General features: G+C 37.7%; 2 protein-coding genes across 3 annotated transcripts; one reads left to right on the top strand and one right to left on the bottom strand.

The window, feature by feature from the left end:
• The first annotated feature begins 893 nt into the window (after positions 1-893).
• Positions 894-4,822, top strand: LOC110600237 (transcription factor ICE1). Its single transcript, XM_021737035.2, has 4 exons — positions 894-2,237; positions 3,418-3,639; positions 3,746-3,916; positions 4,240-4,822. Exons 1-4 carry the CDS (start codon positions 1,134-1,136, stop codon positions 4,318-4,320), a joined length of 1,578 nt encoding a protein of 525 aa, XP_021592727.1. The 5' UTR covers positions 894-1,133; the 3' UTR covers positions 4,321-4,822.
• Positions 4,823-5,464: 642 nt separating this feature from the next.
• Positions 5,465-10,837, bottom strand: LOC110600235 (auxin response factor 2A). 2 transcript variants are annotated; one of them, XM_043950233.1, is made up of 15 exons: positions 10,252-10,837; positions 10,027-10,139; positions 9,673-9,768; positions 9,536-9,592; positions 9,273-9,425; positions 9,047-9,131; positions 8,799-8,889; positions 8,547-8,711; positions 8,119-8,259; positions 7,884-7,959; positions 7,630-7,801; positions 6,619-7,541; positions 6,347-6,537; positions 6,062-6,239; positions 5,465-5,913 (listed from the first exon to the last, which is right to left on the bottom strand). In XM_043950233.1, exons 1-14 carry the CDS (start codon positions 10,394-10,396, stop codon positions 6,062-6,064), a joined length of 2,586 nt encoding a protein of 861 aa, XP_043806168.1. In that variant the 5' UTR covers positions 10,397-10,837; the 3' UTR covers positions 5,465-5,913. The 2 variants fall into 2 exon arrangements, with proteins under 2 accessions (XP_043806168.1, XP_021592726.1); XM_021737034.2 differs by having other exon boundaries at positions 8,140-8,259; positions 10,252-10,836.
• Between the last annotated feature and the right edge of the window lie 262 nt (positions 10,838-11,099).

Below are 11,099 nucleotides of genomic sequence, written 5' to 3'. Positions count from 1 at the left end.
AAATAGTTAACTATTTAAAAAAACAAAGACTATTTAATATGTTTTTTAAAATAAATAAATTAAATAATTATTTCATTAAATTATGGGATTCAATAATCAATTTTTCTACATTTAAATGTCAAATGATAAGGTATTCCCTGATTTGCCTATGACCTTAAACATTATGCTTCTGTTTATTTCATAAAAAAAATATTTAAGTAATTTTTTATATTTTAAAAATTTTATTACTACATTTGTATATAAATTTACTAATATATATTTTAAATTAAAATTAAATAATAAAAATAAGTTTTTTAAAATATCTTTTATGAAAAATATTAGAAATTATTTTCTCTAAAAAATTCTGGAGGCTAAAATTGGAAAGAAATTAAAATTTTATAATATTAGGGGGAAAATTTAGAGAGGGATAGGATAATGAGTTGGGTTGTCATATATTTATGATTAAAGTTATAACTTTTTTAGTTAAAGTTGAACATTATTAAGCACAGTAATTATTAATTTTAATGGTAGTTTTGGTAATAATAAGGATTACATCCACGTAACATGTTTATTTGCTGATTTTCCACATCAGACAAACTAAGATATAATAATCATGATGATTACTGTTATATGACAAATGCCAATTGGGATTTGGGCCCCACTTCCTTATACTAAATATTTGTATATATACACACAAACTACCAGCTGGAATACTTCATTGGCATACGATTGGTGGAGGAAGACAACCACCACAATCTTTTCATTTCTTACGTTTCATATTATTTACAACAATTTAATAAAAATTTTTATATTTAATAATTTATGCATTATTAATTTAATAATAAGAAGAAAGTATATTCAGATAAAACACAAAAATTTGTGAGAACGAAGCTTGCTTAAAGCAGTGATCAGTGTAACGTTCAAAGCGTCAGTGAAGCGCGTCACATCCTTCTCAGCTCTCACAACCCAATTTTCTTACAACAAAAAGCCATTTCCCTTTCCCTCTGCAACGTCCTCTTCTCCATTGCTCTCTCTCTCTCTCTCTCTCTCTCTCTCTCTCTTCAATCTTTTTCCTTATCTCACCCTTTTCTCAGCAATTTGTTTTGCTTCCCTCACTTTCCAGAGAAAACATAACAGAAAATTCAGAACCCAAAATGCTGTCTGGACTAAACGGCACGGTCTGGATGGGAGAGAAAGAAGCACAAGACTCCACCGCAAACAACAACATTAACAATGGCTGTGATGTGATAGAGAGCAAGCAAGAGATGGGTTCGCTTTCTACTTTCAAATCCATGCTCGAAGTAGAAGACGACTGGTACGTCACTAATACTAGTATCCACAATCATCAAGATACCATCAGAGACATCACATTTTCACCAAATCTTGCTGACCCAGATAATCTCTTGCTTCACTCTGTGGATTCCTCCTCTTCTTGCTCTCCAACTTCCTCTATTTTCAATAATCTGGACCCATCTCAGGTGCACCACTTTATGCACTCGAAGCCTACCTTATCTTCTCTCCTTAACGTAGTCTCTAATAACCCTTTAGAGCATGGCTTTGATTTGGGCGAAATTGGGTTCCTCGAGAACCAGGCAACTACTACTACAACTACAAACGCTGCTGGGGTCTTAGCCAACTACATAGGTTTTAGCTCAAATAATCAAATTAACACTTCTAATTTATGCTCTGATCCACCCTTTTCAACTACCCGCATGCTCCAATTGCCACAAAATGGTCCGGACTTTACAGGGTTTAGGGGTTTTGATGAGAGCTCAGGGAATACGCTGTTTTCAAGTAGGTCCAAGTTGTTGAGACCTCTTGAAACTTTCCCTTCAATAGGTGCACAGCCTACTTTGTTTCAAAAGAGAGCAGCTTTGAGGAAGAACTTGGGGGCTTTAAGTGGGATTGAGATTGACAAAGGGAAAAGAGAAATGACTCAGTTTGGCGGAGAGAATGAGAAGAAGAGAAAACTGGGTAACGTAGATGACGTTCTGGAGGATGTAAGCATTGATGGTTCGGGTTTGAATTATGATTCTGATGAGTTGACGGAGAATACTAAAATGGAGGAGATTGGTAAAAATGGAGGAAATAGCTCAAATGCAAATAGCAGTATCACTGGCTGTGGTGTTGGTGTTGGGGATCAGAAGGGGAAGAAGAAAGGGCTTCCTGCTAAGAATTTGATGGCAGAAAGGAGACGACGGAAGAAGCTCAATGATAGACTATACATGCTAAGGTCTGTAGTTCCAAAGATAAGCAAGGTAAGAATTTCTTTTCCACCATTTTCTTGTGAATTCCAAGTAAATGTGTTGCTTACATTTAGACACTTCACATTCTCCATTATTTGTCGGGTCACTGGCATAGAATAAATATTACATACTAGTCGCTTCATCAATGAAGTTGTGGCATTACACAATCTTTTTATCTTTGTTCTCCTTTCCTTCCTTCCTCCCGACAGTTCTTCTCTGCTAGACACAGCTGTGTTTTTAGTTTATAAGACATATAGGACGAGGGTTGAAACTTGGAACAGATGAAAAAGCAAGTTGGTTTCAACATCAAAAGTAAGAGATTACACTTAATGTCTATGAATTTCCAGAGTGTTTCCTCATATCAGAAAAAGAGTGGACAACCTCAATTTTTTATAAGTTAGATCATAAAGCATAGCCAAGTGTTCATTTGGTAAGTTCCAGGATTAAGTTAGACATCATATTGTTTTTGCTCACTTAAAATGTTGGTCAATCATAAAGACAATAGAGAATTCTAATCAAAGTCCCTAGATTTTTAAAAATTTCACTAGTTTGCCGTTATTTCAAAATTACTCGATCAATAAACTCAAACTCTTTAGTCATTTTGTGAAAAGAGGTGTGTTTTCCTAAAAACTTGGAGAGTTGATAGTAATTCTCTCAATAATAAAACAACCTTTTCAAAACTACTTTTTGCAACAGCTTCTAAAATATATATATTTTTTTAACCTTCAAATAATGCCAAATGGCTTATTTTTTCTGGAAATGTATTTTGTTTTTTTATTAAAATAATTATATAAATTCAGGCAAGTTACTGAAGAACTCATTTAAAAAAAAAAAAATCTATTTCCCAGAATCTGATTTGACTCAAACTAGCCTCCTCTTCTCAAAATCTGTGACAAGTTTCAGCTTGGACAGGAGAGTATTGTGAGGCAGTACAGATATGATAGAAACTGTGGACCATTGTTAAAGAACTTGCTGAATTCTTAACAAAAAGTTAAAAATTTCAGCAGTAATCAGACAAGACTGACTCCATAAACAAACCATGAATCAAGGACTTAATGTTAATTATTTTAGTTGACCGTGTCATGCTGCTGTTTGAGAAGAGCTACTGAATAAACACATGTGGAGCTTTGAACGTCCGATTATGCTTCATTAAAATGACATAATGTGAGTTACAACGTTGTTGTGGTGACAGATGGACAGGGCATCAATCCTTGGGGATGCAATTGAGTACTTGAAGGAACTTCTGCAGAGGATCAACGACCTCCATAATGAATTGGAGTCAACTCCTCCTGGCTCTTCTTTGACGCCCACAAGCTTTCACCCTTTGACACCTACTCCATCAACCCTGCCCAGCCATATCAAGGATAAACTATGCCCCAGCTCATTGCCAAGCCCAAATGGTCAACCAGCAAGGGTAATTATTTTTTTTTTCTTCAGGGAAACATTTTTGGTATAGTAAGCAAGTATTTGTTTCTTTTTGATCTTCAACGTTAGCTTGAATATGTGGTTTTTGTTTATAGGTTGAAGTGAGAGTGAGAGAAGGAAGAGCTGTAAACATTCATATGTTTTGTGGACGAAGACCAGGTGTATTGCTTTCCACCATGAGGGCCTTGGACAACCTCGGCCTAGACATCCAGCAAGCTGTCATCAGTTGTTTCAACGGTTTTGCCATGGATATCTTCCAAGCTGAGGTACATTTTCCTTCTTTAACAAATCCTTAGCGAAGCTAACACTATAAAGCATTACTAAGCAATCACTAATCCTATATGTGTATGTGGGCTGTCAAACTTCAAGGCATTTGACATGTTGAATTGTTTCTGATCCATTTGGATTCCAGCATTAACCTTACGTAAACGATATATTTCTTTCCATGGCTTTATTCTTTGCGTCTTTGCAAGTTGAACTCCACAATTTTTAAATGCGCATAAATAAAGATGTGATTTTCCTTTAAGCTCATCTGGAAATATATACACACAGAGCCACGTGATTACTGAGGTATTTATTTTTTCCCCAGCAAATCAAAGGGCAAGATGTGCATCCTGAAGAAATCAAAGCAATACTCCTGGACTCTGCAGGCTTCCATGGGATGATATAGTGGTCTTACTGAATTTGGAGCTGATATTTTATTCGACAGAGAGAGAGGTCATGCAGTAGTTGCCTTCTTTCTCATGCCAAGAGGACTGCTGTAATACCAACTAAATATAGCAGTTTGTGGCCGAGAATTCATTGGAAAAATCAGAATTCTGCAATTTCTGTGTTTTAATCTTATAAATGAAATGCTCTTATTCCTGTTGATTGGTAATGGCCCAATTAGCACGAATATCATTCATCTTATTAACGGACGATCCAATACTATGAAAACAAATCAAGTAAGAAGAATACTTGACAAAGGGTAAGAGTAGGCAAGAACGCATTCAAAGTTGATCGTACTTACCCACTTCTAACTAAAATTTTGATAGAGACCGTCACAAGAATTTTAGGAGAAAAACATTGAATCCGAAATAATTTCAAATGAATTGTTGGAAAATTATATAAAAATTTAACTTGTTTGGCAACAAAATTTTTTCAGCTAAAAAATAAATTCTTCGATTCTAAACCAAAAAAACATAGAAAAAGTTTTAGTTAAATTAAAATCTTATAAATTTAAAATTCCTAACAAAAGGGAAAAAAATGTAAAGAAAGATTCCGAACAACTAATCCAAAAATTCTACAACTAATTCAATTTCAGATGCATTAAGCAATTGTTGCGCTTTTTCAATCAATACCTTCCAGGTTCAAACCCTAAAATTAAGGAGATAAAGGAATTGACGGAGTTAAAACCCTGTATCACCCTTGTTCAACTTTAATACTGTTATCACCCGCTAAGAAGCAATTGTTGCCGTGGATTTGAAAGCAATTGGGATCAGCCTGAGATTTAGAGGGCAAATATACATATACACACACTAATTAACAAACCAATCGCTGTTCAACAAAGCCCTGTCTTGTGTCTCTATGAGTGGCCACAGCTTAATTCCCCATTAATGCGACTCCCCACCAAAGGGAACAGCGCACATGCAAAAGTAGTTGAGGACTTAAAAGGAAATAAGAACTGGGGTTTCAATAGGAAACAGGAACGGGTCACTCTTTCATGCAACCACTCGCTGGTTACCATATGAACAAAAAATACAATTCATGACTCTCTTTGCAACTCATTGTAACTTCAAAACAATTACTTGTATATCCAATAAATGAGCAGCATCAGCAAGTAAAACAGATGAGATATATATATAGCGAGCGAGAGAGAGAGAGCGAGACCAACAAAATGAACATTAGAACATTGTAGGCCTGCGCAAAAAACCACTAGACGATGTATCAACTTGCATTGAAAGGTAGGCAGAGGAGAGGGTCATACTATGTACAGGGTGGAATTCTTTAAAAATACGCAGGGCTACTATTGCCATGCTTATAGCATGAGAGGGGTATATATATCTATCTATCTATATATATATATATATATATATTCTGTAACTGGACACCACAAAATACCAACTCCATTAACAGTTCCAAAATCGGGCATCATATCATTCTTGCCAACTTTTTCTGAAACGCCACCAAGCCTACCATCTTAAACGATGAAGACTTGCACCCATCCCAACTTTTTCAGTTGAAATAAGCATAACACACTCGCCTGCTCGCTTTTGACAAAAACCTGGCAAAGGAACAAACACCGATTCACAAAAATCATCCGACACTAAGATACATTCCAGAAAATAATTCTGGTAATAGGAAAAAGTCATCAGAGCATTAACAACTTTTTCATAAACATATTAAGTTACTTAGAAAACAGAGGAACCAACCTAACAAATTTCAGTATTATGCACCGGAGGAAGTGGTAAACATTTTAATTCTTTTGCATCCATACCCTCCGCATCCAAGAGATTCTCATCACCCTTTGAATTTAAGGTCCCTGGATTCATCTTCTGTACCTCCTCCCTGGTATAGATAAAGATCTTGCGAACCATTCCAACAAATTCCCTGATTTTCACATCATTCACAAATAAGCAAGGCGACAATCAGGAAAAAGAATATGCAAATAGTATCTGAATTGAAAGAACAAACAATGAACAAAATAGAATCCTTACTGCCAGGGATCATCACCAACAAGCATCATATCTCCCTCATCATCGGTATATACAATTAGCCAATTCTTTTTGGGAGCCATTAGTTCACCATCAAATTCAAACAAGCGATCCAATTCAGCAACCAACTCGTCATAGTTGTTGAACTTGGTAAGATCAACAGATCTCCCTAGTACAATCCCCTGCTTGTGAACCTGAAGTAAACAAACTTCAGTACTTTTTAAACCTGACTGATATCAACACAACCACAAAAAAAAAAAAAAGCAGAAAATTACCTTAGTACAACTCCTAGTTGAAACACTTTGAACTTTGCTTTGATTCACACTCGTGTGCAGGAGACCAGCTTGCAATTGTTTCTCATATTCATTTTCATCTGCCATTTTAGAACCCTTGGATTGTTCTGACCTATCTGAGTCCAGTACATGAAGCTGGTGACTCTGCGGATGTATACAACTCATGGGATCATCGACCAAGTTTCTATGTGAAGCTGCTGATTCTGGCATAACGGGATTATTAAACAAGCGAATGCCAAACAGCTTGCACTTTCCATCAGTGGATTTCCCAATCTCGTGCTCTCGTACCAAAATTGGTTTTCGACCTAGCTCTCTTGCATGAGCATGATTATCAAAATGAGATGGTGGGGGAGGCATTAACCAATTTCCATGAGACTGCTCAACTCTATGACCATTAAGCATTGCATACTCATTAAATGCACTGCATCTGATATTTCCTCGTGCTTCAAAAGCCATATCACAATCTTTCTCAGGAACCTTTGTATTAGAATCTGATAACTTGAGAGAGAGACCAGATGACATCAAGGACCATGGGCTTGCAAGCAAGTTAAACTTGCCTTCCTGTTCTAATACAAGTTTTCTACTAGCAGCTGTTGATGTTTGATCAACAATGTGTGCACCAAACCTGTGGGAGGAATCAACATGCGTCCCAAAGCCTGATAACAAATCTGTGCATGTTGGCTTTGGTCCCCCAGAGAGAATCCAGTCTGATCCATGTCTACTTGAAGCAGATACAGAATCAACCTTCTCATCTTCTAAAGAAGATGGCCACACCACAGATTTTTCAACAGTGTCCGATTCATTGCACTCAGCAAAATTACCTCTCAAGGTCTGGAATTCTTGACCTTGCAAGACCCTCAAATATCCACTTGGAGGTTGAGGATCAAAAGTCACTTTGGATGAACCTAACCCATAAAAGGAATCAATTGTAAATCAGAAGCCAGTTGATCTATACACAAGGATCTATGAAAATGTATTAGAGGAAACCCTTACCTTCTCTAGTAAGAACAGAGGAGTCTGGGGATGAGGGAACCATATTGGATCGGGGTCTTTTAGGCCTGGGCATGGGAAGGGGATTCAGTGCAGGAGGAGCCAAGGCAGGCTCTATACTCCATGGTGAAACTCTCTCAGGACGAGGTATAGTAGAAGTTTCATCCCATTTCACCTAGAGGTAACAATGAAAAGGCTATTTAATTTAGCAATTTAAAAAGACATATAAGACACCTCATAATGACTTTGGATGCTACCTTCAGGCATCTCCATTTAGATTCTCGCCACCTTTTGGGATCACCATCTTCAATTCCAACAATTGTGCCTGTAAATCTACAATAAGAAGATCACAGATGATTATATTGGAAAGAAAAGCCCCAACTTATACATGGAATAAAGGAGGAGAGGAGGAGTGATGTTTGGAGGAGGAAGGAGGGGATAGAAATACAAATTTGAAAAAACCAAAAAAGACAGCAACTTCCACAGGAGAACCTCAACAAGAACAAGCCGAACCTTTGCTCGGGAGCTTCTTCCCCTTCAAATCTCATTTTAAACCTCATTCCAACTGAATAATTGTTCTTGATAGACTCCATGTACCGATCAACTGGAACAATGAACTCAGCAGGGCTGGTCCTGTAACAACATATTAACAAATTATATTGGTATTTAAAATCAAATAAATAAAGGACATTGCAAGTTAGGTTGTCATAACATCAACCAATTGAGTTATAGATAATATACTTCCAATTGTGTTGCAATAAGTTTATAATGGAACCAGTTTTATTAGCTGATTGGCCAAAACCGAGAGGACAATGGATAAAGCATAAATTTGCATTATCAGCCAATCAAATCACAAATCACCCAACCTGCATTTAATTTGATAACTATGTTTAGTGCAATGAAGCAAATAAAACACATACCTTGGCTTATAATAAACAGTGAACATGGTTCCTGTAGAGATGGCATGCCATGCTGTAGCAAGCACACCTAGATGCATGCTATGACTAGATATGACAGATGAAGGAACGTTACCCTGCTGCCTCATAGCACGTCTAACACCAACTCGAAGTTCCCCATTCTCACCTCTACAAGTTAAATGACAAAACCACATGTCACGCCCATCCAGAAACTTTACCAAGTTAAAATACCACAATAAACTGTAAGAAGGAAACCTTAAAAATATAAAGGCATCCCCAGCAACAAGCCTTTTGGAGCTAACAAATACACTCCATCCGCTCTGAAGTAAGTGCCTCCGTGGTTGACCTAGTAATTGACATAACCGTAAGAATTAAACAAGCATAAAACAGAGCTACAAGAAGAATATAATCCTTTTCCTTTTCTGTTTAACATAAATAAACAGTTCAGTTCACAGCACAAAAGAACTCATAACCAGGGTGTTCAGTCATATTAGGATCATTACCCCGAAAGATATGCCTGAAACGCCATTCATTTCCATGCAAATCCTTCGCCATCAATTCCTGCGTGGGAGGTTGCCTTGACATATCCTATTGTAAACCATTAAACATCAACTCAGAATTCAACTTCAACTAGAAGAAGTTACTACATAAGAGAGAATAAGAGAGAGTAGAAAAAGAAGAACGACACACTAGGATCAAGGGTCACAAGCAGACTTGATTGTTACTAACCAGAGGCGGCAGACATTCATCTGCATGTCGTCTAAGCACAGAAAACCCACCATGGGTGCTCGTATCTGAGGCAGTTAAGGTTTTACAAAATGAATGCACACGAAATCGTGGTGGAGGTAGAGGAGCCTCTTTGTCTATTGCACTTTCGTCTTGCTGACAATAAGAAACCACTCGACTGTCAGATATGTAAAATCCAATTCCACATCGCTCCCTTTATTCTAAAATAACCCTTAACCACAAAACAATAATTAGAGAACACTTACATTGGGATCAGGAAGCAAAGTCACTTGCGCGAATACCTCATCGGTGTCTGGTTCGGCCTACAATCAACAGTTACACCAAAACTTAAGTCTAGATACTAAAATCCCTCTTAAAAACCTACTCTATATCATCATCCTACCTTCAACTGGACGTTGATCACAGTACACAATATCTTAGATGGAAGATCATAAACTGGCATTTGTTGGTCTGCCAACTGATTTGTGGACGCCTCCACCTAACCCATTAATAACAAGATAATAAGCCGTAAATCAGTAAAAAGTTGGGGGAATAAACAAATTTCTTTGTCAATCGTACATCCAATTTCAGGTTACATTATACATTGAAGCTTAAAAAGAAAAATAAAAGCCAGCAATCCAACAATAAACAAAAACAGCCCATAAATTGCAGGTCAATCCGCTTAACTTTTAGCTGTGAAAGGAAAATTCTTCAGTAATAAGAATGGTAAAAGCAGATGATGAAAATTGAATCAAACCTGTTCGATGTGTCCCTGAGGGAAGTAGAATACGCGCTCTCTTTCCCGAGGAACGGTTACCAAAGGACCGGCACAGGCATGCCACAACTCCGTGTAGAGCGCTGTTTCAGCGTCTGAACCACACGCGCCGCCACATAGACAGAGAACATAAAGCAAGGCAATGGGAAAAACGAAATAAAAGACTCGGATCACATCAAACATAAGAAAATCGGTATGAATTTCTACCTCTTGCAGAGATGGGACGAGTAGAATGACTTTTCTGCCCTTCCATGGTGTTCCTGTGGTCGTTGGGTTCGCTATGACCCGAAGAGAAGCTTTCTCCCCTTGCGTTTCCACCGTTACCCTTTGTTGAAATCTCCGTAGAATCCATAAATCCCTCTTTCCTCAACTCCGATCTCTCATTTAAAAGCTATACTTCATACAACCTAAGAAATTCTCTCTCTAATCAACCATCACTAGATTTATACCTTGGTGATAGAAGCAAATCTTCAGTCTGAAGCCTAGAACCAAAGCTTATACAACTTCACCGACAAACTTGCTGCTTCAACCACCAATTTGCTTCCCCTTCTCTCTCTCCTTCAGTCACTTTATCGTACTTCTGTGTCAGAACAGTGGTTTCTTCCACCTAGCTATTGCAATTTGCAGCTTAGCAGCAGGTACACGCAGTAGCCAGAACCAGAAGCCAGACTTCTCCTCTGCTCTCTTCTATCTTCTTCAGTATATTGTCTCTCTCTTCTCTATCATTCTTGTCCGTGTAACCGGGTCGAGACTTAACCAGTGTGGTCAGAATTCAGAACTTCTTGCAGTGTTGCAATCATTTCAACCGCGGTCAATTTTTAACCAGTCTCTCTACAAGACCGGCACTCACCGGTTACTTAACCTTTTTAGCCGGTACACTGCACTCTGGACCAGATTAAATAAAAGCGACAGGATCGCGGGTAATTAATAAAGGCCGCTTTCATCATAAACGACGTTTGTTTCGCTGTTTAAGGTTTATCCTCGTTGTGACCAATGAGAGCTTTGCTTAAGTAACGGCCGTTTGCTTTGACGTTAGCGGGAAAGCTGTTTGGTTT

Source organism: Manihot esculenta, chromosome 14, assembly GCF_001659605.2.
Source record: "Manihot esculenta cultivar AM560-2 chromosome 14, M.esculenta_v8, whole genome shotgun sequence".
Lineage (NCBI taxonomy): Eukaryota > Viridiplantae > Streptophyta > Magnoliopsida > Malpighiales > Euphorbiaceae > Manihot > Manihot esculenta.
This window is presented reverse-complemented; position numbering and strand designations above follow the sequence as displayed.

Coding starts and splice junctions, on each gene's coding strand:
- LOC110600237 (XM_021737035.2), top strand. CDS start 1,134: ATGCTGTCTGGACTAAACGGCACGGTCTGGATGGGAGAGAAAGAAGCA. Junction 3,640..3,745: donor CAAATGGTCAACCAGCAAGG/GTAATTATTTTT, acceptor TTTTGTTTATAG/GTTGAAGTGAGAGTGAGAGA. Junction 3,917..4,239: donor TGGATATCTTCCAAGCTGAG/GTACATTTTCCT, acceptor TTTTTTCCCCAG/CAAATCAAAGGGCAAGATGT.
- LOC110600235 (XM_043950233.1), bottom strand. CDS start 10,396: ATGGATTCTACGGAGATTTCAACAAAGGGTAACGGTGGAAACGCAAGG. Junction 7,542..7,629: donor CTCTGTTCTTACTAGAGAAG/GTAAGGGTTTCC, acceptor TTTATGGGTTAG/GTTCATCCAAAGTGACTTTT. Junction 6,538..6,618: donor CAACTAGGAGTTGTACTAAG/GTAATTTTCTGC, acceptor TGTTTACTTCAG/GTTCACAAGCAGGGGATTGT.